This window comes from Marmota monax, unplaced genomic scaffold (genome assembly GCF_021218885.2).
Source record: "Marmota monax isolate L192 unplaced genomic scaffold, Marmota_monax_Labrador192_F-V1.1 WCK01_AAM20220418_F8-fsc00014, whole genome shotgun sequence".
In the NCBI taxonomy this organism is placed as follows: domain Eukaryota; kingdom Metazoa; phylum Chordata; class Mammalia; order Rodentia; family Sciuridae; genus Marmota; species Marmota monax.
This window is the reverse complement of record NW_026695222.1, coordinates 16,019,127-16,046,929: the sequence shown is the minus strand read 5'-3', so window position 1 is coordinate 16,046,929 and position 27,803 is coordinate 16,019,127. Positions and strand designations below refer to the sequence as shown.

The 27,803-nt window shown below is 41.7% G+C and overlaps 1 protein-coding gene across 1 annotated transcript; it reads left to right on the top strand.

The window, feature by feature from the left end:
- The first annotated feature begins 502 nt into the window (after positions 1–502).
- Edem2 (ER degradation enhancing alpha-mannosidase like protein 2) lies at positions 503–27,803 on the top strand. The gene is made up of 11 exons (XM_046433520.2): positions 503–698; positions 927–1,037; positions 3,047–3,086; positions 7,108–7,213; positions 12,084–12,209; positions 14,439–14,650; positions 17,087–17,228; positions 18,730–18,854; positions 21,810–21,954; positions 24,591–24,712; positions 27,233–27,803. The coding sequence occupies exons 1-11, from the start codon at positions 592–594 to the stop codon at positions 27,731–27,733; spliced, it is 1,737 nt and encodes a 578-aa protein (XP_046289476.1). The 5' UTR covers positions 503–591; the 3' UTR covers positions 27,734–27,803.

The following is a 27,803-nucleotide window of genomic DNA, read 5'->3' as shown; positions in this document are numbered from 1 at the left end:
ATGTCATGAATTCCTAGAACTGAAAGGATTTCAGGAAGCCTCAAACGTGCCAGCTTTGGACAAATAATTGCAAGTTATTATTTACATAATCAGGGAACTGGTTGGGGAAACTAAATATCTCTAAAAATGATCAAAGCTGAACATTTTTCATCAATCTTTACATATGTCCACTTAACAAATGCTGAATTCTTGCTGGTCCCTGCCCTCATGCTTAATAAGATGGTTGGAAAAACAAACAAACAAACACCCAAGATCATGCTTTTAAATGGCTTTATTCAGGTTTAGTACAAAATAAGTGCTCAACAAACGCTAACTGGTAGTATTAAGACATTAACTGATAACAGTAGCAACAGCAGCCACTGTCTTGAAGACACGTTGCTTTCTGCTTCAGAGACTATATATCCCAAGATGCTCTTTGCCTAGGTTCCGCCACCATTGCATTCTGGGGCTTGTAGTTCGGAAATGAGTGGCTGATTTCCCAGCGCGCAGGCGTAGTGGCGCTGATACCCGGAAGCGCCAGAAGCAGCTCCTAGGATGAGCTGGTGGCGGTGGCTGCAGCTGCTGCGGCGGCACTGACAGGACAGGAGCTCTATGCCTTTCCGGCTGCTCATCCCGCTTGGCCTCCTGTGCACGCTGCTGCCCCTGCACTATGGTGCGCCAGGCCCCGACGGCACTGTGCCCGACTCCGCTCACTACAGGTGAGGGGGGCCAGGATCTCGCCTTCCATAGTAGGGGAATGGGAAGCGCGCACTGTGTCCCTTCCCGTTCCTTCCATCCCAGGACCCCTACCCTGACTTGCTTGGGTCCTCTAGGTGGGCCTTCGGTAGAAATCAGCTAGTGATTTCCACTTCCTGCCCTATTTCTTGTCCCTTTTCTCGCCTTTTTTGTTCCAACCCCACTACCTTATTTCTGGTCCCCGCCACCAGGGAGCGAGTCAAGGCCATGTTCTACCACGCCTACGACAGTTACCTGGAAAATGCCTTTCCCTACGACGAGCTGCGACCTCTCACCTGTGACGGACACGACACCTGGGGCAGGTAGTGCCAGCGGAGGGGCACGGGGGCGGCCGTGGTTTGACAGTCCCGGTCCCCTGCGGGCGGGTCAGCTGGGTCTGGTGGCTTCATGATCTCTTCACCGGTTCTTGAAAGCTCCCAGCCGGGCTGCACTCCCCACAATGCAGACCAGCACCTCTAGCAGCGCAGAAACGTCCTGGATTAGCCCCAGCAGGCCAGGCCTGACCTGTGGACCCAGCCTGAGCGGTAGCAGGCACCAGCTACGAGGACTCGAGGACTCTGGCAAATTTCTGGAGTCATAGGATATTGGAGAAGGGTTCTAAGAGTCAAAAAACCCAACCCCTTATTATAGGTGGACAAACAGGTCTAGAAAAGGATGTGGGTCTCTCAAAACTTAACAGCCTCTGTATTTGATGCTCTCTAATAACTGAAACATACTTTCCCATTTTCCTCATATCACTGTTTCTTGTCATTGATAGTGTAGCTCCATATGTCACCTCCTTAACATCAGCTTCCCTAACCACTCCCAGTTCAAGACATTCTTACAAATCACCTATTTTCTTTGTAGCACTGCTCTGATACTGTCATTTTCACTTGTCTACTCGTCTGTCTTTATCATTTCCACTAGAATAAAAATCTATTGAGAGCTGGAATTCTCTGTCTTGTTCCTTGCTGAATGAGGAATTGTTGCATTAACTGAAGCTGACATTGATCGAACACTGTGCTAAGCATTTTACTGTGTCATCTTATTTAATTCTCTTAATACTCCTAGGAGTTAGATGCTGTTATCCTGTTTTACAAATACTTATAAATGATAACATCCCCTCCTATGCTAAGGACTAGAGAAGTTAATAAACTCAGAAATTGTGCTGATTTTCACTTTTTAGTTGGAACATAGAAAATACAAACGAATGAGTAATTCAAGAAGTACGAAATCATAAACAATAAATATCTCTCATACTTTAGAACTCCAACCACAGTTTCTTTCCTGTATATCCTTCCAGAAATATTCTTGGTTTATGTGTACATGTGTATCTTTTTAGAATTAGCTTTAAAAAATATTTAGTTATAGATGAACACACAATGTCTTTATTTATTTTCATGGGGTGCTGAGGATCGAACCCAGTGCCTCACACATGTGAGGCAAGCACTTTACCACTGAGCTAAAGTCCTGGTCCCTACAATTAACTTTTGAATGGTGTATTTTCCATGTAATAGGACACCTCCATTTTAAGTGTGTAGTAACCACCATCACAGTCAAGATACAGAATGCTGCTGTCATCCCAGAAAGTTACCTTGTGTCCCTTTGTAGTTAATCCCTCTACTATCACTGACCCCAACAACAGCTAATCTGCTTTTTATTAGTACATCATTTTGAAATGCAGATGGAATCATACTATAACACTAGTTGTGTACATTGTCTTTTTTATTTAACAACACTGAGTATCTTTTTATTGGCACATAGACCTCCTAGTTTATCTTTTTGATAACTTCATACTTTTGTACTGTTTGTACCACAGTTTGTTTGTTTGTTTATTTATTTATTTTTGGTGGTGGGGATTGAACCCAGGGCCTTGTGCTTGCGAGACAAGCACTCTACCAACTGAACCATTCCCCCAGCCCCTGTACCATAGTTTAATTCATCACTCTTCAACTGGTGGACCTTGAGTTCTCTCTGGCCTTTCACTGTGCTAAACAGTACTGTCATGAACATTCTTAAACACCTATGTACACTGGGGCCAGGGTGAGGGGAACTCCTAGATGCAGAATTGCTGAAAACCCTGTGGTTTCAGGTGCAATCCTATACTGCCTCCCCATTGTAGTCAAGAATGTCAGAAAATATTGGAGATGTTTAATTACAGTTGAGCTATGTCAGCACGTTCTTTCATGCATTCAGAAGATTGAGGATCCTAGCAATTTTCCCTGTTGTAAGTGAGATAGGCAGAGGTACCACCATGACTCAGTTTGGGGGGATCTGTTCTGGGACAGCCAGATATCTGTGTTTGAATTTCTTTCCTTCTGGCCTTTTACAGTTTTTCTCTGACATTAATTGATGCTCTGGACACCTTGCTGGTAAGTATCTTGTCTATTTGTGTTCCTCTTCGCCATTGCACAACCAATTTCCTTCCTCTTTTGGCTGTTGGTAAAAAGTGACTTCCTCTCCTGGACTGTTCATTTCTGATTCTGAGTTATCAGACTCTGGCTACACACGTAGAATGGAGGGAATGAGTTCCAATTTATTCAGGTTCATTTATTTACCAAACATTTATAGAGGGTCTATGATGTATAGGGGCCTATGATAGGCTTGTATAACTCTGTGAGGAATACAAGACCTTGACATTCTGCTTGTTTTTAGAAGTTTACATTCATCAGCCATGTCCAATGATAGTAAGGTAATAACAGAAACTAGTTACTGTGCTATGTGTAGGGCTTATGCTGAGTACCTTACATGAATTACCTTGGTTAATCCTTTCAACACCTCATGAGATAAGCACTTTTACTCCTTACAGAGGTAGAGTGCTCACCTAATATGAGGGCTGTCAGCAAGTATGAGGCACTGGGTTTGATCCTCAACACCATATAAAATAAAATAAAGATATCGTTAAAAAAAAAGTAAAATGACTTGCGCAGGATATTCAACTATTGAAAAGCAGAGCTAGGTCTTGATTCTTTATAACTCCAAGATTTGACTATCTCTTCCTTTCAAAAGGCTACAAGAAGCCAGGTGTGATGGCACATGCCTATAATCCCAGCAGCTCAGGAGGCTGAGGCTGGAGGATTCCAAGTTCGAGGCCAGCCTCAGCAATGTAGCAAAGCCCTAAACAACTTTTTTTTTTTAATATTTAGTTTTTAGTTATAGGTGGACACAATGTCTTTATTTTACTTTATGTGGTGTTGAGGATCAAACCCAGTGCCTCACACTTGCTGACAGCCCTCACATTAGGTGAGCACTCTACCTCTGTAAGGAGTAAAAGTGCTTACCTCATGAGATGTTTAAAGGATTAACCAAGGTAATTCATGTAAAGTACTCACGCATGCTAGGCGAGCACTCTACCTCTGAGTCACAACCCCAGCCCAGCCTTACACAACTTAACGAGACCCTGCCTCAAAAGAGTAAAAAGAACTGGGGATGTAGCTCAATAGTAAAATGCCTTGAGTTCAATCCCTAGTAACAAAAAAATAAAAAATAAAAAGGCCACAAAAAAGGATTTAATAATTTTCCCCCTATATCATTATTTCTGGTTCTCTGTCACCTTTCTTATTTTTATATACTGAGTATTTATGTGATTGTGAACTCTACATAGATGTAATTTAACTTATTTTTTCACTTAATGTTAATTTATGTGCTTATCCATTTATGAACTATTTACTGAGGGCCAGTGGTGTACCCAGCACAGTGCTGAACTCTGGAGTTATCCTGGTGATGTTAAACACACATAGCCCCTGTGTCCCTAGTGTTTGTGATGTTAGCAAGGGAAACAAAAAAATCAAAGAATACCTTTAAAGAATGTATAATTACAAATTAAGGTGAGTGTTCTATAGGAAAGGTGCACAGTTCTATGAGTGATCATAACAAAATAACATGACCTAGATTGAGGTGGTTGGGAGAACTTCCCTGAGCAAGTGAGATGACACTTGGTTGAGATGTGAAGCAGGAGCAGGTATTGGCTGGGGGAGTGGGAGAGGAAGAGTGTTCTAGATGGAGGGAATACTCTGTGCAAAGGCCTTGTGGCAGGAGAGAGCATGGCAAGTACAGTGAATTGAAGGAAGGCTAGTAGGGCTGAGGTGTGGAGAGGAAAAGGAGGAAATAAAGTGAAGCTGGAGGGACAGATGGAGACCAGAGGGTGCAAAGTTTTCTTCACCGTGTTAAGGATTTTGATCTTTAATTTGAGAGCAAGGGTAAGCTCATGGAATTTCTTAAGTAGAAGGCAGGAAGTGGTGAGATTTCTGCCTTGAGATCACTGACTGCAATATGACAAACATTTGTCAAGTAATTGCATCATGAGCTGTGTTTGACGCTGTGGGGAGATTCAGGAATGAATGACTCTTTTGCCCATGCAAATATTTTATTCATGTGTAAATAAATAGATGCCCTAAGAGTTGGGTGGATAAAGTGCTTGGGATCTTTTAAAGGAAGGAGAAGTTAGAGGAGGAATTAAAGACTTCCTAAAGACATTTAGACAAGTAGAGATAGGTTGGACTTAGAAATGGGATGATATAGAAGCAAGTGATTTTTTGCAGAGGGAACAGCATGTCTGAAGTCAAGAAGTCGAGAAACAGTTGGTACAGTTTTACTGAAGTAGATAAGGCAGGCTATATGAAGATGAGCTGTGAGAGATGTGATCAGAAAGAAGGCTGGGTCCAAATCACAGACGATCTTGAATGCTGGGATGGTCAGGAGTGTTTTGTTTGCAAGTGACAGAAACCCGATTCAGACTGATTTAAACTGTAAAGTCCAGATACACCCTGGCCTCAGACCCAGGTGGACCCAGACATGAAAATGATGTCATTAGGAGTCTCTTTTTCCATCTCTCATCTCTGCCTTCTTTGCTGTTGTGTTTCCAGGTTCTCTGTAAGCTGGCAGGATAGCTCCACTCACATCCCACTCAGTTAGGAAACTGTGTGGAAAGAACCCTCTCCCATGAATTCTAGGGACTGAGAGTTTATTCAGCTGGTTTAGATCACCTTCGGTCACTGAACCAATCGCCTTGCTAAGGGATATGGTGATGTGGCTGGCCCAAGTCAGGTACCTACCCACTCCACAGCTGGGGACATGGGGTCAGTCTCTCCCACACCACAGGAGTGACTGTGGGAGAGGAGTAATCTTTTTTTTTTTTTTTAAGAGAGAGAGAGAGAGAGAGAGAGAGACTTTTTTAATATTTATTTTTTAGTTTTTTAATATTTATTTTTTAGTTTTCTTTATTTTATTTTTATGTGGTGCTGAGGATCAACCTAGGGCCCCGTGCATGCCAGGCGAGCGTGCTACCACTTGAGCCACATCCCCAGCCCCAGGAGTAATTCTTTAAGGGAAAATCAGGATATTGTTATCAGAATAAAAGGTTCCAAGATTGCATTTGGCTGTTGGGTTAAAGAAAGAAGTAAAAGGAAGTCTGGGGGCAATTTCTAGCATTGGGTCAGCCACCCAACTATATTGTTAGAGATCCAGGCTCTCTATAGCTTTCCACTTTACCATCATTCATTTATTGGCTTTCATTCTCATACTCTGTGCCTCAGGATGGACTCTAGCTGCCATGTCTCCAGAAATCTCTGCTTTCAAGACAGAGGCAGAGTGAGAGCCATGCCAGCTGTGACTGCCTATTATTATTAAGAAAACAAGCTTTCTCAAAGATGCCCCCAGTGGACTCTGTAAGGGTCAGAACTGACTGGATAGTATAGTCACCTCTAGTGGCAAAGGAGGCTGAGAAAGTGAGCATCTTGAGTTTCAACTTCTCCGGAGGTAGAGAAGTTTGGGGACCAACCTGTAATGTTTTCCTCGAGGTTGCATGTGACAAGAGAGGGTTCAAAACAGATGCATACTGCAGTTGTCAGGCTAAGGCTTCCTTGCTAAATCTGCATTCTTTATGTTGTATCTATTTAAGTGGATATCTAATGGCTCTTGAATTGGTACCTGGGAATTTACTTAACTGGTCTCTCAATATTAGATTTCTGGGTGATTTCTAGCTCTCATTGTTCTTTACTCTGTCACCAGACTTAGGACAGAAACTGGAGGTCTTAATTGAATAAGCAAGGGCCACACCAGCATAAGATCCCAAATTTTGGCTAGGTCTGGTGACACGTGCCTTTAATTCCAGCAGGTTGAGAGGCTGAGGTAGAAGGATCACAAGTTTGAGACCAGCCTCAGCAACTTAGCAATGCCCTTAGCAACTTAGCGAGATTCTGTCTCAAAATAAAAAATATAAAGGACTGGGGGTATGGCTCAGTGGTTAAGCACCCCTGGGTTTAATCCCTGGTACCAAAAATGAAAGAAAGAAAGAGAGGGAGGGAGGGAAAAAGATCCCAAATTCTGAATCTAGCATCTTCAATGCCTTCATACCTGAGAGAGTCTCATGATCAAGTTTCTGTTTCCTTCCAGATTTTGGGGAATGTCTCCGAATTTCAAAGAGTGGTTGAAGTGCTCCAGGACAATGTGGACTTTGATATAGACGTGAATGCCTCCGTGTTTGAAACCAACATTCGAGGTGAGGGCTGCCTTTCAGGGTCTTTGGAAGAGAAGAGAGTATGGAGTTGCCTCTATGTAAACCAAGAGGTGGTAAGTAGGATCTTTAGGATCCACCTGGCCAGGACACTTGGCCAAAACCAGTGACTGATAGAGCTCTTCTGCCTCCTGGAGGGTGGTAGTTTGTATGTAGAGAATGTTTTGGAATCCCTCTTTAGTTTCATACATGAAAATGAGCAGCAAATGGAGAAAAGACTAGAAGGAAATAGACCAGAATCATGTATGTAACTTTGATTTGGTACTATGTCCAGGCTTAGTGGCGCATGCCATAATCCCAGCAACTCAGGAGGCTGAGATGGGAAGATCAGAAGTTCAAGGCCAGTCTCAGCAATTTAGTAAGGCCCTAAGCAACTTAGTGAGACCCTACCTTAAAATAAATAAAAAGGGTTGGGGATGTATCTCAGTGGCGAATCACCTCTGGGTTCAATCCCTAATACCAAAAAAAAAAAAAAAAAAAGTAATCCCTGCCTTTCTTAGAGCTTATTTTCTGTCAAATAGAACTTCCTGTGCTGATAGTAATGTTTTCTTTTTTAAAAATTATTTTTTTAGTTGATGATGGGCCTTTATTTTTTTATTTATTTATATGTGGTGCTGAGAATTGAACCCAGTGCCTCACACATGCTAAGCTGGCGCTCTACCACTGAGCTACAACCCCAGCCCAATGGAGATGTTTTCTATCTGTGTTTTCTGATACAGTAGCCACTAACCACTGGGCTTTGTGTATTTGAAATGTATCTATTGCAACTGAGAAATTGAGTTTTCAATTTCATTTAATTTTTTGAATTTTTAATTTTTTTTTATGGTACCAGGGATTGAACTCAGGGGCACTCAACCACTGAGCCACATCCCTAGCCCCTATTTTGTATTTTATTTAGAGACAGGGCCTCACCGAGTTGCTTAAGGCCTCGCTTTTGCTGAGGCTGGCTTGGAACTTGCAATCCTCCTGCCTCAGCCTCCTGAGTCACTGAGAGTACAGGTGTGCACCACTGCCCCGGCTCAATTTCATTTACTTTTAATGAACTTAAATATCTTTAGTCACATGTGGTTAGTGACAATTGTATGGGATAGTGCATGTCAAGGACATTTATTTCCAAATTTGGCTTCCCATAAAAACCATTTGGGACCTTTTAAAAAGTTCACATGTCTAGAACCCACCTAAACTTAATGAATTGGGATCTCTGGGTTGGGTGCTAGAATCAGTATTTTAAGTAGACATCCAGTGATTCTTGCCAGGCTACTGCAGCCCTTATCTACTGTGACCTTCCAAACTACTAGTTTAACAGCTATCACCTCTGGATGACAGAATTATGTTTTTTTTCCTCCTTATTTGGTATATTTTCTGCAATGAAGCAGTGCATATGATACATAAAAGTTTTAAAAAGAGAAGAAAGTATGGGACTGCCTGGTATAAAATCCTGGTGTAAGAATCAGAGCTGAGTTTGATACTCTGCTTATTGCTGCATCTTACAACTTCTTAGCCCAATTTGTCATCTGTAAATGAAGATCATCCAACATTTTTTTGGTTGACATTTGCCTGGTGTACCTTTTTATATCCTTTTACTATCAATCTTTCTGTAGTTTTAGGATTAGATACATTTTTTTGTAAACAGCATAATATATTTTGTTTGTTTATCCATTCTAACAGTCTTTTAACCCAAGAATTTTATCCATTTACATTTATTGTATTTTTTGATGCATTGGTACTCATTTTTCTAGAATGTGCTATTTGCCCCATCTTCTCTGTTCCTTTTTTTCTCTCCTTTTTCATGCCTTCTATAGATTGACTTCCCCCCATTCCATTTTTTCTTATACTAATTTAGAAATTATGCATAACATCTAACTTTTTAAATAATGTTCCTAGCAAATATAAAAATCATAACTTGGTAAAATATAAAGTTAATGAAACTCTTTGTTCTCCCCCAGAATAATATAAAACCTGATTCTGAGGACACCCTGACCTTTGTTCTATATAGTTACATATTTTAGTCCTTTGGGTTTTTTTTTTTTTTTTTAAGAGAGAATTTTTTTTTTTTTTAATATTTATTTTTTTAGTTTTCGGCGGACACAACATCTTTGTTTGTATGTGGTGCTGAGGATCGAACCCGGGCCGCACGCATTCCAGGCGAGCGCGCTACCGCTTGAGCCACATCCCCAGCCCCTAGTTCTTTGTTTTAAACCCTCTGAATATTGTTATTGTTGTTCTCTACAGTTGATTTCTCATATGTTCATCACTGTTTTCACCATCTTTCCTTCTCAAATCTTAGGACTTAACATCTGTGATCCCTTATCTTCTAACATTCTTTCTTTAGAATTCCCATTAGTGCAGCCATGTCCTTGGCAAACTTTATCACCTACTGTATACATTAAAATGGCTTTATTTCCCTGCCTTTGTTTGGTCTTTAGGGGATATTTTTGCTGGTTATTTTCTCTTAGCACTTTGAAGCCATTTTTCCTGATTTCATCATCATCAAGAAATAACCTGTCAGTACTACTCATTATTTTGTTTTAGATAATCTGTTTTTCTTTTTTCACTTTCACTTCCCCCTTCTTAATTTTTTTTAAATTTTGAAAACCTTCAAATATAGATAAAAAGTAGAGAAAATAGTACAATGAAATGACAAACCTATCACCCATATTTTATCTATATGATATGGACTCTGGTTGCTTTTAAAGAGCTTTTATTTCTTAGGTGTTTTGCAATGTTAGCATGATGTAAATAAATGTGAATTTCTTTTTATCATCTTTGTTGGGATTTTTGAGTCTGAGAATTGCTGTTGTTTCTTTGAGAAATTTTTAAACTATTTTTAACTATTTTCTCTTCAAATAATGCCCCTCCCCTTTTCTCTCCATCTTTTTTAGAAACTCCTACTAGATATACTTTACTATATTTTCCAAGTCCCTTTTTATGTTTTAGGGAACATTTTGTCTTTTTTTTTTTTTTTTGGTCAAACTTGTGATCCTCTTGCCTCAGTCTCCTTAGTCATTGGGATTAAGGGCATAAATTACCACATCTGGCAACATTGTGTATCTTCATATTGCATTTTGGATAATTTTTTTGGTCTGTCTTCAAGTCCACTAATTTTCTCTTTAGCTATATAGTATCTGCCATTAAACCTAACCTGTGATTTTTAATCCAATTATTATATTTTTAGGTCCTTTTAAAACAAATTTCTTTATTCCAATGTGTTATATATGACAGCAGAATGCATCACAATTCATATTATACATATAGAGCACAATATTTCATATCTCTGATTGCATACAAAGTATATTCACACCATTTGTATATTCATACATGTACTTAGGGTAATGATGTCCATCTCATTCCACCATCTTTTTTACACCTCTTTCCCCTACCTTGGTCCTTTTAAAAATATAAAATGGTCATTTTTAGTATTTGTGTATTTATGTCTTCCAACCTCCTTTATTTCTTTAAGTATATTGCATGCAATTATTTTGTGTTTTATGTTTGATAATTCCAATATATGAAGTGTTGGTGGGTCTTGTTCTGCTGTCATTTCTTCTGGCTGTTATTTATAATGCTTTATATATTTTGTGATTTTTAAGTTTGATTTATTACATTTCATTCTATGTTCATTTCCTAGACTTTATTTGTAGGATTCTTAGAGGCCTGGGATGAATGTGGGTTCTTCCAGATATAGTTTTTGTTGATTTCTCCCATTTGGCTGGAGTCACTACCTACCAAAACTCACATTATGCTAAAGGTTTGAAGTTTTCTAGACTGTCCAGTTAGTGCGACTTCAAATTGTAAAACTATGAGTACCAGATTTCACTGGGGTTTTTATGTTTGTTTGTTTTTTCTTTAAAAATTTCCCCTTTCTTTTATTTGGCACCAAGATTTGAGGCATCTAATTTTCCTGTATAACTAGGAAAGGTATGCAGGGTCTATTTTTAATTCATCCTTACACACATCTTTCAGATCACAACTATATGTGGGGACCTTTTATCTGACTCCCACTTTGGCCAGGTCCTGCCTTTGTCTTCCGTTCTCCTTCTGTCAGGAGGGGAAGACTGAAGCTCAATGTCAGAGCTTAGTCAGAGGGTCATTCATTATATCTATTTAGCCATATTTCTAGACACAAAAGACCTTTGTGTCTTTTCGTGAGTCCTAAATATTGCATAATAAATCAAAATAGATAAATTAATGAATTAATAGATAAGTGAAGATAATAAATACTTTTTTCTCATTGTGCTAGGTGTAACAGGCAGTTGGGAGACTGAATGACAAAGTAGAATGAGCTTAGACTTTGGAATCAGGCAGACATGGCCTTATATCCTACTAGATGGGTGGCCTAGGCAAAGTCACTTTGCCTATCTGAATCTTAATATCTTCATCTGAAGAAGGGATGACAGTACACTGTTCTTGGTACATAGTAGGAACTTCAAAAGATGACCCTTGTTTCCATGACCCATCAAGAGAAGAAACTGTAAACTTCACATGTGGGACTAGAGGATAGACTCATTGACTAGGTGGCCCTAATTCCTTCTAGACTATCCAGTTAGTGTGACTTCAAATTGTAAAACTATGAGTACCAGATTTCACTGGGGTTTTTATGTTTTGTTTTGTTTTTCTTTAAAAATTTCCCCTTTCTTTTACTTGGCACCAAGATTCGAGGCATCTAATTTTCCTATGTAACTAGGAAAAGTATGTAGGGTCTATTTTTAATTCATCCTTACACACATCTTTCAGATCACAACTTTATGTGGGGACCTTTTATCTGACTCACCCCAGCAGAGTGGTGAGGTTTAATTCGCACAAGAGAAAGAGTTGTCCTCTGTCCTGTAACACTTGCATTTTGTGCCGTCTATAGTGGTAGGAGGACTCCTGTCTGCTCATCTATTGTCCAAGAAGGCTGGGGTGGAAGTGGAGGCCGGATGGCCCTGTTCTGGACCTCTCTTGAGAATGGCCGAGGAGGCAGCCCGAAAACTCCTCCCAGGTAAGACCACACAGCGATGGGGGAGACATGAAGTCCAGTACACCCCACTTCCCTTGTTGGAGATGAGAGTGGTAATGCTGATTCGTGTCCTAGTGTTTTTTTTTTTACTCAAATACTCTATATCCCTACTCCTGAGCATCTACCGTAGAAATCAGGAGCTTTCTGAGTGTTTTAAGGGCTTGCTGGGGTTCTGGCTCAGGATGGATGATCTGACCTCATTACAGTCTGCAGGCATGGGCTTAAGGCCAGCCTGGCTGATAAATGGTTTTTAACCCTTATTTTGAGCCAGCCCTTTCACCCCTTTCCAGGCCCATATGCTTCTGAAATAACAGAGTTCTGGGTAAGAGTCATGGTCTGAGCATTAGAAGCCATGGGTTCTAGATGGGCTCTGCCAGCTAACAGTTTGACCAGGCTGTCCTTCCTCTCCATGGTACAGTTTCCCCTCTGTCTGGAAGTCATCATTCTTGCCTCCCTACCACACTGGATTTCGGGGAGGCCAAAATGAGATCAGATGGCAGAAAGTGCTTGGAGAACCTTAAACACTAAAACGAGAGGGATTTGTTTTGTGGCTATGCTGTGTCCAGGGCTGCAGGCCAAGCCTCAGTGTTTGGGTCCAGTGGGGCAGCCACACTGGGCTCGGCAGTGTCAGCTGGACGCTGTGTTCCTTTCTGGGCGTAGTAGAAGTCTAAGGACTGTTCACACCCAAACACATCACAGTGTCCTTTCCGCCAGCTCCTAGGCCGTCTCATTTGTCCCTTGCTTGCAACAGTTGCTTGCCTCTCATGCTTGAGAGGGTGAGCTGGATTTGCGTCTCACTCGTGGCCCATGGCTCACCGCCGGAGTGTCTCCTCGCAAACATCATGTCCTGTGTGATTCATCCCTAGAGAAAGCTGCCTTGTTGCCTTTTTTTCCCTTGTCATTTAAAAATTTTTGCATTGAGAAATATACCTATTAAAAAAATTGAGTAATTATAAAGAAAGCACTGCTATATCTACACTTCAACTCAAGAAGAAGGGTTTTGTTACTTTCTTTTTAATACTTCCTTCCTTTTCTAAAATATTTCTTTGGGTCCTTTTTGCTTGTGACTCTCATTCTCCCTGCTTGCTGCTTGTGCCTGCCAGAAAACAAGTTTCTTGTCTATAACAAAGTTGCTGGACCCTGTCAACTTTGTTCACAGTTTGGTGACCCAAGGCTGTTGCTCTGAAGTTGTTTGACCTTCTGGCCTGGAGAGGAAATCTCTGCCTTGGGCTGGTTTTCAAGTTCTTGCCTTGAATCAGAAGGCACAGGGTGGGGTGGGCAGAGCATTGGGCTGGAGCTGTTGGGGAAGTCTGGGCAGGCATTCCCAGCCCAGCTCTGTTTGATTTTCCGTGTGATCTTTGGCTGAATCACTTCTTTACAGGTGTGATTTTCCCCACCTGTAAATTTGAGGGTCAGACTCTATCAGTGGGTTTTATGTTTCTGTTTTTGAGGATTGAGGATTGAACACAGGGATGCTTTGCCACTGAGCTATATCTCTATCCCCTTTTATTTTTAAATTTGGGATAGGGTCTCACTGAATTGCCAAGGCTGGCCTTAAACTTGTGATCATCCTGCCTCAGCCTCCTGAGTCACAGGGATTATGGGTGTGTGCTACCACAGCCGGTTCTTTCTTTTTTTAAAAAATAATTTTGTCCCTAAATTTTTTATTTAAGCAGGAATCTCAAACTGGTCCCTTTGGGACTTCTTAGCATCTACTGACCCTACTGACCCTGTTTCATTTGGTCAGAGTGGTGTTTTAAAAAGTTTATGAGTGGCTTCTATTGGGGCATGCTCTTGTCCATGTGACACAAGCCCCACTATTCTCTATAGCTTAAACCTTGCCTGTTTTACACTGAGTTACCTGCCTGGCCTTGGAATACACAGTGGAAAAAATAAATAAATAAAGTAAAAGTAGATCTGCTGTAGCTGAAGTGAGATATGTGGAGTGTGGCAGCGTGAGCACAGTTTACTCCATGCCCGCATCACAGGCAGGAGCCCCGGGGTTGGGGCAGAACAGTGTTTGACAGCATCTGGGGTAAGTGGCTGCTAAGGGCCCCTCAGTTGTGACATTTGTCCTTCTCCCATTCATACGCTAGCAGATCACCTGCGAGAAAAAGAAGGAAGTGCAGGCTGAGGTCTCAAGCTTCAGGCCTGTATCAAAACCATCCCTACCTACTTGCTCTTGTCTGAGTCACAAATCTGATTATTTAGCCTTTCAGACCCCCACTGGCATGCCCTATGGAACGGTGAACCTGCTGCATGGCGTGAACCCTGGAGAGACCCCTGTCACCTGTACAGCAGGGATCGGGACCTTCATTGTGGAATTTGCCACCCTGAGCAGCCTCACTGGTGACCCTGTGTTTGAAGATGTGGCCAGAGTAGCCCTGATGCGCCTCTGGGAGAGCCGGTCAGATATCGGGCTGGTAGGTCTGCTGCTGCCCTTCCTTTGTGAGTCAAGTCTGCCAATTTAAGACCCCCTACCCCTCCGTTTACAAGGTCTCTGAGCAACAAGTTATAGTCAAGTCAGAGGAAAAGTAGAGTAACCCTGGGAATGGCCCAGGACTTGGGCTTAGGACATCAAAAGTAGACCAAAACTGCCATTCATATTGTGGCTCAGAAGGGAAGACAGCCTGAAAGCATATCTTCTGCCTGGGAGCAGGGGCTGTGTTAAGCTTAAGCCTTTGAACTTCTCTGATTTCTAGGGAGCCATATGCTTCATGCCCCTGGCTTAATTAGTGGTCATAGATCATCAGCTCATCTAGCTCTTATTTTTAGTGTCTATCTATATTTGTAAAATTGTGTTTCTTAGAATACCAATGTTAAGAAATATTGAATGATTGCTCTGTTAAAAATTTTTTTAAAAGGTTCCTGTTCAATTAAGTTGACCAGTTATAAGAAAAACACATTTCTTCCTTTACATGATTCTTAAATATGATTCTTTATGTGATTCTTCCTTTATGTGATTCTTAAATATGGTACCCTCTTTTGGGAAAGTAATAATGAACATGAGCAGAATGAAGATTATGGAATCCAGGGGTAAAGTAACTGATTTGACTTCACATTTCTCAAATTATTTGACCCCAGGACTTCCCTTTCCCCTCCAATTCCACTTAACACAGGGAAATTTAACACACTTTGGATCAGATGACTACTAACGTAGTTTTCAGCTCCTTAACAGGATATTCTAGTGAACCTAACAATAATTGAGCCAAAGCTATCCAAGAAATAACACTGGATTTAGACAGAACTAGATTCAAGCCCTGGCCTTGCTAAATTGAAACTCTGTGACCCTGAGCAAGTCGTTTAACCTTTCTGGTCCTCAGTTACTTCAGCAAGTTAATGTATTAGTGTCTGCTTTGCTGAGTCATTGTGATTTCTAAAGACTGTATTTGAAAGTGATTAAAGTATAAGTTATGAAAAGTTTGATGCTAAGTCAGCTTGAAAAATGGAGTTTATTTGACTAAACTTCACAAATCCCTTAGGAAGGTACCATTCTGGAGACTGGAGTAACTGCCTTAGTCTAACACAGGTAGCATTTCTCCAGCCCTGGGACCATAGTGAATTCTTTTTATTTCTGTGCACATTGACCTGTCTTCACGCAGCCATCACCCATGTCCCTTTGCTGGCGGGCCTTTACTGGTGCTTGGAGCCTGCTTTGCTTGCCTTGGCTGAAAGTACCGGAACTTAATGCTACCCTGGAGCAGTTCTCAACCAGTGACTGCTACTGATGGAAGTTTGTGGATAAACATTCCATTCCACCCCCTCCTGCCTTTGGGTGAGATCACTCCAAGGCACATACATGCTCTACACTGAATCCCAGAGCTCCCCAGAAGGACTGAGCTCCAGTTCCCATGAGGAAACTTGCTCCATCCTTCAGCCCTTATGGGCTGCATCCCCTTTCCTGACTCCCTTGCTCTTTCTTTCCTTCTCTGCTGATATTTTCAGGGACTCACATCATATCAACTGTTTTCATTCTCCCTTTCTGAGGGTCTGCCCCAGGAGGACCCAAACGCGGAATACATAGTAATTTCTTTTTAATTGAATATCTGATAAAGTTATTACTTCCAGGAGCATCTGAGTTATATGAAAAACACATTTCTTCCTTTAAATCTTTTAATATTTATTTTAAAAATATTTTACAGTTACATGGCTCAAAATTCAAAGGATCCAGCCAGGTACCATGGTGCAGGCCTGTAATCCCAAGCAGCTCTAGAGGTTCAGGCAAGAGGATTGTGAGTTCAAAGCCAGCCTCAGAAATTTACTGAGGCGCTAAACAACTCAGTGCGACCCTGTCTCTAATAAAATATAAAATAGGGCTAGGGATGTGGCTCAGAGGTTGAGTGCTCCTGAGTTCAATCCCCGGTACCCAGAAAAAAAAATTCAAAGGATCCAATAAAAGTACCCAGTGACATTGATAAAGTTCCCTCTGACCCCTGTCCTCCAGCTATCCAGTTCCTTTTCTTCCTGAGTTAATTTATGGAAATATATGAAGAATGTGTCATGTCTTTAGACACTGGAATCAAAGGCCACGTGCTCTGAAGTCTGACACAGATTGTGAGAACAGCAAGTTCTCATCTCTCACTCACTCTGGGCAGGGCATAAACACTCCAAATTATTTTTCCTTTTAATTTTTGCCCAGTGTATATAATTACATCCTCATAAATGTGCATGAGATGTCTCTCCACTGTCCAGATGTGCAGGACGTCTGGCCATGTTTCAGCTTTGTCGCCTTCCCCTATAACCTCTGTGTCTCCAAGAAGTGCTGAGGTGCCCACCTTGCGTCTCACTGGGCACTCAGGAGTAGATATAGCCTTCTTTGGTGTTAGGTCCTCCCTTGGAACCATGTGTTTCTCTCCCAGGTTGGCAACCACATTGATGTGCTCACTGGCAAATGGGTGGCCCAGGACGCAGGCATCGGGGCTGGTGTGGATTCCTACTTTGAGTACCTGGTGAAAGGAGCCATCCTGCTTCAGGATAAGAAGCTCATGGCCATGTTCCTAGGTAAAAGGGGCAGGGTAAGAGGGCTTTTTCCTGTCTTTTCCTATTGATGTGTGGTTTATTTGTAAACTTTCAATTAATTATTCCCAAGTGCCTACAAAATCAATTCAGAATGCCTGAGTGTGCACTTGAAGGCACTGTGGACTTAGACCTTCCACTTGCTGCCTGGTGCACCTGCTCGTGCCTGCCTGCTTGCTTTCTCTCTCTCTCTTTCTCTCTCTCTCTGTTTGTCTCTGTCTCTGTCTCTCTCTGTCTCTCTTTCTTTTTTTGTCTCAGGGATTGAAACCAGGGGTGCTTAACTACTGAGCCATATCCCCAGCCCTTTTTTATATTTCATTAGGGCCTCACTAAGTTGCTGAGGCTGGCTTTGAACTCATGATCCTCCTGCCTCAGCCTCCTGAGCTGCTGGGGTTACACCATGCCTGATTCCTTATGCCTACTTACAAGAACCATGCTGTTCTCTATACATGTCCCAGATGTCTTATCCCCTGGCCATTATACATACTGTTTCCTTGGCCTGGATACTTTTCCTATCCTCATATCTCCAAATTCTATTCACCCTTCAAAGCCCAGCTTAAATATCACCTTGCCCATGAAACAGTTTGACCCTTTCTCAGAATACAAAGACTTAAGCATCTTTCCTGTAGTTAGCTTTCATCAACAATTACAAGTCTGTTCAGTACAGAGCCCATGCCTTTTTCATCTTTGTTTCCCCCAGACCTTTGCATAAGACAAGTTAAGAGATGATTCCCTGCTGAATAAGTGCATTTACCTTCCAGGTCCTTAGTCACTAATAATAATGATCTTGGGGAATTCTTGGGCACCTAGTAATAACTACTATAGCTACTGTTCATTTGTTCAGCAAGTATTTATTGGGTACCATTAATGTGCCAAGCACAGTGTCATGCTTTGAACGTGTCTATTTCACTTAATCCTTACATCAGTCTTTTAGGTTATCTCATATATTTGCATATGTATTTGGCACTTTGTTCATTTAGATAATATTTGTTGTGCATATTTATTGTGCACCCTCTTAGTGTTGGGGATTCTACAGTGAACAAAACAAAGTCCTAGGGCTTATGGATTTACAATCTAGGGAAGGAGTAAAAGTTCAATTTCCCACTGGATGTCAGCTCCATGTGAGCTGGACTTTGTCTTGTTTACCACTGCACACCTAGTAGGTACTTAATATTTTAGTGAATAAATGACTGGAAAATCCTACAATGTTTGTAACATTTCTTTCCCAGTTTTAACAGATAGTAAAACTGAGGCTAAGCAGCAAAAGTTTGCCCAAGGTCACAACTAGCATGTGGTAAAGCCAGACCTGGAATTTGAGCCTGGATATTTGACTCTAGAATCTGTGCTTCTTTCTAGTCTGTTTGCCTTACTGCATCTTTGTCCCCATTGAGGCTAAGCCATCATATGATCTCTCCAAGTGTAAGTCCACACTTCCGTTGTCTAGACTGCCTTTTGTCTTCCTAATCACCCATTTTCTGTGGTGCAGAGTATAACAAAGCCATTCGGAATTACACCCGCTTCGATGACTGGTACCTGTGGGTGCAGATGTACAAGGGAACTGTGTCCATGCCGGTCTTCCAGTCCTTGGAGGCCTACTGGCCTGGTCTTCAGGTAGGAATGGTCAAAGATGGTGGTCATTTTTCTGTAGAATGACAAAGCAAGCTCATTTGATACATATTAAATGTGCTCCTTAGGTTGCTTGACTACATTTTTTATGGGGAGTGTGTGGGGATGAAATAGAAACCTAGAGTGAATTACAGAGGTACACAATTCTGCCAAGCTGAATTTTCCAAGGGGAGCATGAAGGTGCCAGGAACTGAACTTCAAGGTTGCATGTCTTACCGGCTACAGTCATGTAGGCAGTGTCTTTCCAAGCCAGTAACAGCCATTTCTCCAGTGGGCAGTTCTGTCAGGTATCTTTCCTTGATAGTGGGCCTGATCATGGTTGTTCTTGACAGTCTGATAGAGTTGCTGCTGGAAGGGCATTGAATCTACCCACTAGGTATGCCAAGATATTACCTGTACCAAAGTGGTTTATAGTCTAGGTGGATTTGATTTTTTTTTTTATTTAAGAAAGATAATAATGCAATAAATGGTAGTAATTTGAAAAGCACACAAGGGAATATGGTGAAAAGTAAATGTTGAGCCCTTACCCCACTACCCCTGTTCTGTTTTCTATGAATCCTTCCAGAAATCCATAGACATCAATATGTGTACATTTATATCCCCCTTTTTCTTTAAATAGATAGAAACATGTTATATTCTTTGGTACTTATATCTTGTAGATCATTTTTTATTGATACGTATGAATCAGTTTTACTTTATTTTTTAAACAGCGGTAAATATTCCATTGAATAGATAGACTGTGATTTATTATTCATATATTTTGAATGGATGCATTATACTTGTATATAATGTTGGCCTTTACTGTTAAATATTCATACTGCTAAACTGTGATTCTTTTTTTTTAATATTTATTTATTTTTTAAGTGTAGATGGACACAACACAATGCCTTTGCTTGACTACATTTTTTATGGGGAGTATGTGGGGATAAAATAGTAGCTGGCAATAAATGTTTCACAAAATGAAAAAAAAGTAGTTTAAAGATGTTAAATTTGTTATATTTAGCAATGTTTTAAAAAATGAGATAGGATTGCTATGTTGTCCAAGCTGGCCATGAACTCCTAGGCTGAAATGTTCGCCTCATCTCAGCCTCCCCAATACCTGGGACTATAGGAATACACCACTGTGCCTGGCTTTACTTAGCAAATATTTGAATGCCTACTGTCTTTCAGCCATGTCCTTGTGAAGTTTGTGAGGGGTAGACACAAAGAAAAAATTAAACACACATACAGTAATACCTTACAATGTAGGAAACAAAAAAGAAGCTGAGGTAGAGGATACCATCCCTGACAGGGATGTGCTTTAGATAGGTGCCTCTGAAGCAAAGATGCTTAAGTTCATACTTGAAGAGCAAAGAAATCAGGTTGGGGCATGACGTTCCAGGACAAGGAAAGGTCATGTGTAAAGGTCACAAGGTAGGAAAGAGTTGGGTGTTTATCAGAAACAAAAATGCAATATGGCCACAGTCCAGGGAAGAAAAGTTTAGTCACTGGAAGGTCAGCAGTGACCAGATTGTGCAGGACCTTGAGGGCCCTAGGGAGGTATCTTGGCTTTATGCTAAGCCTAGGGGAAGCCCTGATGGTTATTCTTGACTATTTTGGTGAGCCTGGATTAAGGAGGGGCAGTGGTGGGATCAGGGAGGAGGCCTTTGAGTTCATCCCATTCAGTGTGAGATGCTGTGACCAGGTGATAGCTCTGGAGATAAGGGCAAGTCTCAATGTTTTGGAGATGGAATTAGCAAGAGCTACTGAGGAATGGATGTGAGGAAGGAGGGAGGAGCCCAAGATGACCACCAAGTTTTTGATCAGGGTAATGGGTAGACAGTGGTGCTATTTAGTAAGAAGAGACAGAAGCAGGAGTAGGGAGACAAATGGGGAAAAGTGAGGGAACCAAGATTTATTTGGGAAATGGCAAGTTTGTTCTATCTATGAAACAGCCAAGGGAGATGTCAACATCAGCTATTTTTCTGTGAACTCATAGTAATATTAGCTACTTAGCAATAGCTAGGGAAATTACAAATTCCCATATCTTCTCACCCAGCAGTCCTAGTTTTGAAAATTAATCTTACAGATGCACTTTGCATATATTTTAAATGACATATGTACAGAGGTATTTATTGCAGCAATTGATTGTTACAGCACATGGCAAAAGATTGGACCAAGCCAAATGGCTATTAATAAGGAAATGATTACACTTTGGTCTAAGAAATAGAATATGAGGAGCTGGGGTTGTGATTCAGTGGTAGAGTGCTTGCCTAGCATGTGTGAGGTGCTGAATTAGATTCTCAACATTGCATATAAATAAATGAATAAAATAAAGGTGTGTCAACATCTGAAAAAAGAAAAAGAAATAGAATATGATGCAACTGTATAGATATGAGGAGGGCACTCTCTATGTACTTGCCTGAAAAAATCAGGATACATTGTTAAATAAATAAAGGAAGGTGTAAAATAGTATGCCTAATTTAGGCTATTTTTAGTGATGGGAAAATAACATGCTCATTTTTTGCTTATGTTTGCATAAAGAAACTCTGGAAAGTTATATAAGAAACTAATCAGAATGGTCATCTGTTGGGCTGTGGGGTGAGGGTGAAAGCACAGCCAAACTTTTCCTTCAGAATTTTGAACCAGCTGTCAAAATAAAAACTGCTGGTAGCTAACATTGACTGTGAAGGTTCAGGGACTTAATACATAATCTCAGTTCTTCCCAACAATGCATGAGGTAAGTATTGAATTTTACATCTTACAGATGAGGCTCAGAAAAGTTAACTGTCTAGCTCAGGACTACAACGATAGTCAACAGCAGACTCAGGGTTTGATTGATGGCTTTTTTTGCCCCAAAGACTTTACTGTGTCTTTTCCCTGAGCTTGGTTATATGTGGAGTTTTGTCTATGGGTCTTAGGCTGGCATTTGCCTACCTGATCACTAGGTCTCTCCCACAGAGCCTCATTGGGGACATTGACAATGCTATGAGGACCTTCCTCAACTACTACACTGTATGGAAGCAGTTTGGGGGACTCCCAGAATTCTACAACATCCCTCAGGGATACACAGTGGATAAACGAGAGGGCTACCCACTTCGGCCAGGTGAGTAGATCTCTGGCCCATGGTAAGGTCTGGTTCCTCACACCCTAATCCCTCACAAACTTTTGCAAGGCTATTTTTTTTTCCCCATTTGATCCAGCGTCTCTGGGTGGTTTTCCTACTAGGCATTATTCATCCCCATATTTTCAGGTATAGACACCCATAAGAAGGCTGAAATGGTTTGCCCAAGGCTAAGTGCAGAAGCTGGGACTAAACCCAAGTTTCTCCTGGGCTCTTCCAAGCTTAGGGGAATAGTGAGAGGGAAAATGCCAGATTGTCTCCTTTGGAGCTTCTGCCATCAGGATTTCAGAAGCCCATGCAAACTTCCCAAATCAGTGGGTTGGGCAAATTATGCTTCCATAGTACAGAATGGTAAAACTTTGGGATGGACCTCAGTATCATGTAGTCTTGTCCCACTCTCATTTGGCAGCTCAGGATCAAGGAAGAGACCACACACACTGGACATTGTCTTAAGTTTCTTGACATTTCTAATGTCCTCTGATTCACTACAGGAAAGGTCAACACTTAGGAGGGAGGGAAAGGGGGACAGAGGCAGGAAGCTTAGTCAGCACAGTCATTCCCACCCCAGTGCAGGTTACCTTAACATCATCTTAGGTGCTTCCCACCTGAATTGCCTTTGAGCCATGGAACAGGACTTCCTAGTGCTTCTTCCCGTTCTGCCTTCCTCTGCCCCAGTTTCTTCCTCCTCTAAACAAAGTGATTATTGTAGGACCTTGGGACAGTGCAGAAGGAGTGAAACAGCAGTTGTAAAGGGCAAATCAGTCACTTTGGAATCCTCAGAAGTTGCTGTCCTTGGTGTTTCTCATGCATTTGTTGCCATGGCTTTATTTATTTATTTATTTATTATTTTAAGAGAAAGTATCCATCATATCTAGCATTCCCTATAGAAGAAATTATCAGAGTTTGGGCCTAATATAAAATGTAAACTTGTGCAATCTTAGGGTTAGAGGAATCTGAGAGGTCTTCTAATTGAAATCCTCCTGCAGTAGCCCTGTCAAGTTATTATCTAATCTTTTCTTAGTTGCCACCAGGGACAGGAAGCTCACTACATACAGACGCACCCTGTTCCATTTGCAGGACAGGCTGGCAGGAAGGCATCAGTGGAAAATAAGGCACCACTGCCAGGAATCCAGGAGGGCCTCAGGCCAGTCGCCCTTCCTTCCCCAAAACAATAGCACATGGGAGATAAGATAGAACCTTGTAACTAGACTGGCCAATGCATTGCACTCTGGTGCATACCTATGATCGCCAATGTGGAAGCACAGAGCCCAGCCTAATGGCCTCTGAAGGCCTTAACCTCCTATACAGGCCAAATCTAAGTGTCAGACAGTTACCCTTCTCCAGAGTTGTCTGGGTGATGTACAGAAAGGTAAAGCAATAGCTAGCGTTACTTAGATCCATGTGTGAGGAAGAGGAAACAAGAATGGCCCTGATCCAGCCAGGTGCTGGAAGCAGAAGGGAGGCCTCTCATGAGAACACTGTCTTTTCAGTCTGAGTGTTCATTGTCCAGTAAGTGTGCCCTATCCGTATTGTAGAATATAAGCAATTGGATTAGCAGTTGTCTCCATGTGGCGGGGAGGGAAATGTATGAGAGAACTGGGGAGTGGGCAGTTCTGATGAGCTCAGGAGGAAACAGGAAGGGAGAAGATCAGGGAGATATTGGTGGAGGAGGAAAAGTAGTTCTTTCCTCTAAGAAAAATTGGTGACTAAGTAGAAAAGCATATTGAGCTATAGTTTCTACCCACTGAGGCCATCCTCAGTGAAAAGTAAAATCTTTCTTTTCTAAAATAGTTGTTCAGGTATCTGAAAACAATAAACACATTTTCCTGAGTTTCTACCCCGTCAACCCCTAGAATAAATATTCTCATATGGATCCTTTGTTGGCCAATATCTGTCTCAAAATAGAGCTCCTGTCTGAACATACACTCCTGTTGTCAGGTAGGATAGGGCAAGACTGTCACCTTGGGCACAGTGAATCAGGGACTACATCTTTGGTAGGTTGAGGTTGGTGCTTAAATATTTTAATTTTCATCCTTTTATCTGTCTTGACTTAGCAAGGGCCTCAGAATAACAGGCTCATACTCTTCTTTTAAAATTTAGGGTTAGGTTGGGCTGTGAGCAACAGAAAGAAATAGCTTAATCAAGATATAATTTCAGCCAGGTATGGTGGCGCATGCCTGTGATCCCAGCAACTCGGGAGGCTGAGGCAAGAGGATTGTGGGTTCAAAGCCAGCCTCTGCAAAAAGGGAGGCACTAAGCAACTCAGTGAGACCCTGTCTCTAAAAATATAAAATAGGGCTGGGGATGTGGCTCAGTGGTCAAGTGCCTCTGAGATCAATCCCCAGTACGAAAAAAAAAAAAAAGATACTTTCATTCTCTTTTATATTCTGGTTATATATGACTCTCTATGTGGATGGGAGCCCATGGTCAGCCTTTGCTGGTCTCCACTGAGCTTCCAGCTTTGGGAGTATAAGCTCTCAGTAGATATCCCATGTTGCTCTTAGTTGGGGCCTTATATACAAAGAGAGAGGAGTAATCCTCTACTGCCTTTCCTGAGTGGGCCCCAAGCCATGCCTGCTCAGCTACTGGGTGAGGAAGTTCTGCTTTGGACTTTACAGAGCTCATTGAGAGTGCAATGTACCTGTATCGTGCCACGGGAGATCCTACCCTCTTAGAACTTGGGAGAGATGCTGTGGAGTCCATTGAAAAAATCAGCAAGGTGGAGTGCGGATTTGCAACAGTAAGTGCTTCCTGAGCCCAACAATTGGGAAATATTTCCTCTTGCTGCTATAGAGCCTCTTTAAGGGTGAAGCTTTGGGAGTGCTGGAACATTAGTACTGGAGGGGACCTTAAAGATGGACATAAACTAGTGAACAGAGGAGCTAAGAGCCTTGCTAATAATCATGCAGTTAGTAGAGGTGGAGCCAAGATTGGTCACCAGAGGCCTTGACCCTCTGCCCTTGGCATTCCCTCTGTACCCCCTCTGCACCAGAGATCCTTGCCTGTCTGAATAGGTTACTTTGTAATGTGAGTTTCTTGGAAAGTTTTCTTTTTTTTTTTTACTCGGGATTGAACCCAGTGGCGCTTAATCACATCCCCAGACCTTTTTATTTTTTATTTTGAGACAGGAGTCTCACTAAGTTGCTTAGGGCCTCACTAAGTTGCTAAGACTGGCTTTGAACTTGTGACCCTCCTATGTCAGCCTCCTGAGTCTCTGGGATTACAGGAGTGTAATATTGTGCTGGACTTCCTGGAAAGTTTTCTGAGAGAGTTTATAAAATGGACTTTAAGAAGGAAAATCCATACTCTCATAGCTCTGTATCCAAACCTGGGGCCATTTAACAAAACAAGCCTGCTGATCTCACAGATACTTATTGGGTATCTTTTACTAGGCCCTAGGGTCATAGTGATACAGAAGGACTAGGTCCTACTCCTATGGAGCTTGCATTTTAGTAGGTAAAACAGTGAACATATCTGTGAGACACTAAGGCCAATGTTGGCTAGAGTGGAGTGAACAAGGTGGAAAGTGGGTCCATAGAAGGTCCCAAAGGAAGACATGGACCGTATCACAGCAGACCTTACACGAGCCATGGGAAAGAATTTGTATTTGGGTCAGTTTGGAAGGAGCCTTGGTAGGAGCAGGGCCATGATTAGATTGGCATTTTAGAACTATCGCTCTGACTGCTGTATGGAGAATGGATTAAAAGGGTCAAGGTTGAGAGCTGGGTCACATATCCTTATAGGACCCAAACAATCGTTACAGACACATAAAGTTAGATGTTTAGGAAAATAGTCTGGAGAAAATTCCCTGAAAAGTATACAGAGTTTGTGTGAAGCTATAGGATTGAAAAGTGCACGTATATATTTTTTTGGCAAAATTTATAATGTCATTATATTCTGTAAGTAAAATGTGGATTCCCATTTTGAAAGAGAAGGTCCGTATGCTTAGGGAGAAAATAAAACAGTGATATGTTTTGGTTTCCATAGTGTTGTTTTGTGAAAAACCAGAAATAAGCCCATTGGGGTTTTCTTAGAAATGTTAGCCTTATTTCCATGTAAATAAGCCTCTTGGAGGTCTTCCAGGGTGCATGATGGGAAAAGGCATCTGATCTTGTCAAACAGGGCAAGAAAATAAGTCTTGGTGCATATATCCCTAGAGTCAGGTTTTTTTGCGTAAGATTGTTGTCCACTGAGAATTAAATTTTGTTTAGCCAGGCACAGTGACACATGCCTGTAATCCCAGCAGCTTGGGAAACTGAGGCAGGAGGATCATGAGTTCAAAGCCAGCCCCAGCAACATAACAAGGCCCTAAGCAACTCAGGGAGACCCTGTCTCTAAATAAAAATACAAAATAGGGCTGGGGATGTTGCTCAGTGGTTGAGTGCCCCAAAGTTCAATCCCTGGTATCAAAAAGAAAAAAAAAAAAAGAGTTTTGTTTAAATACATCGCTAATTCTGAGAAGCTAAAAAAATATGTTCATAGCAAGTCATCTTACTCATCTATGACTGTAAACTCGTTGAAATTTTCTAAAATAGTCTCTTTGTTATTGACAATAGCAAAAACTTGGTACCCACGGTGATGCCCAGCAAGGGAAGATCTAAGTAAATGATGAGACATTTTAACAATGAGATATTATGCCAGGGCAGGATATAGGACATTAGAGATTATTCTGTCATGTAAGAACATGGGAGAGAGACCTTTCCAGGGAGGCAGCATCTGAGCAGACTTGAAGGAAGTAAGGGAGCTAGTTAAACCTAGTGGGAAGAGTATTTTTTTTTAAATATTTTTTTTAATTGTAGATGGACACTATATCCTTATTTTATTTATTTTTATGTGGTGCTAACGATTGAACCCAGTGCCTCACACATGCGAGTCAAGTCTCTACCATTGAGCTACAACCCCAGACCAAGAGTATTTTTTTTATTAAATCTCATACCTAACATGAAGGACCTGGTAGCCATGGTAAGGCTTGGGTTTTTAACCTACATGAAGTGAGGTATCAGCAGAGGGTTATGAAAAGAGGAGTCGCAGGTAAGACTCATGATACAAGTATACTGTAGGGTAAGGATGGAAGCGGGGAGCAGTTGGAAGCTATTGTGATAATCCAGGTGAGAGGAGTGGGCAGCTTGGAAAAGCTAAGTGAGTCACGTAAAGGCTCTCAGCTGCTTAGTGGCCCAGTAGGAATTCTTAAAGAGGGTCCCATGACCCTTACTGCCAAACTGTGATGCTGTTTGACTTGCTTCCTTCTCCCACGTGGCAGATCAAAGATCTTCGAGACCACAAACTAGACAACCGCATGGAGTCCTTCTTCCTGGCTGAGACTGTGAAATACCTCTACCTTCTGTTTGACCCCACCAACTTCATCCACAACAATGGCTCCACCTTTGATGCTGTGATAACCCCCTATGGGGAGTGCATCCTGGGGGCTGGAGGCTACATCTTCAACACAGAAGCCCACCCCATTGACCCTGCTGCCCTGCACTGCTGCCGGAGGCTGAAGGAGGAGCAGTGGGAAGTGGAAGACTTGATGAGAGAATTCTACTCTCTCAAACGGAATAGGTCAAGATTTCGGAAAAAGAGGATGAATTCAGGGCGCTGGGAACCCCCAGAAAGGCCAGGAACCTTCTCCTCACCTGAAAACCATGACCAGACAAGGGAGAAGAAAGTTGGCAAGCAGAAAATCTCACTTCTCAGCTGCCCTAGTCAGCCTTTTACCTCCAAGTTGGCCTTGCTGGGACAGGTTTTCCTAGATTCATCATAACCACTGGATGATTTTTTTATTTTTTTTTTTTGAAACTAAACTATAGTAATAAATCTGATTTTGGCTATTA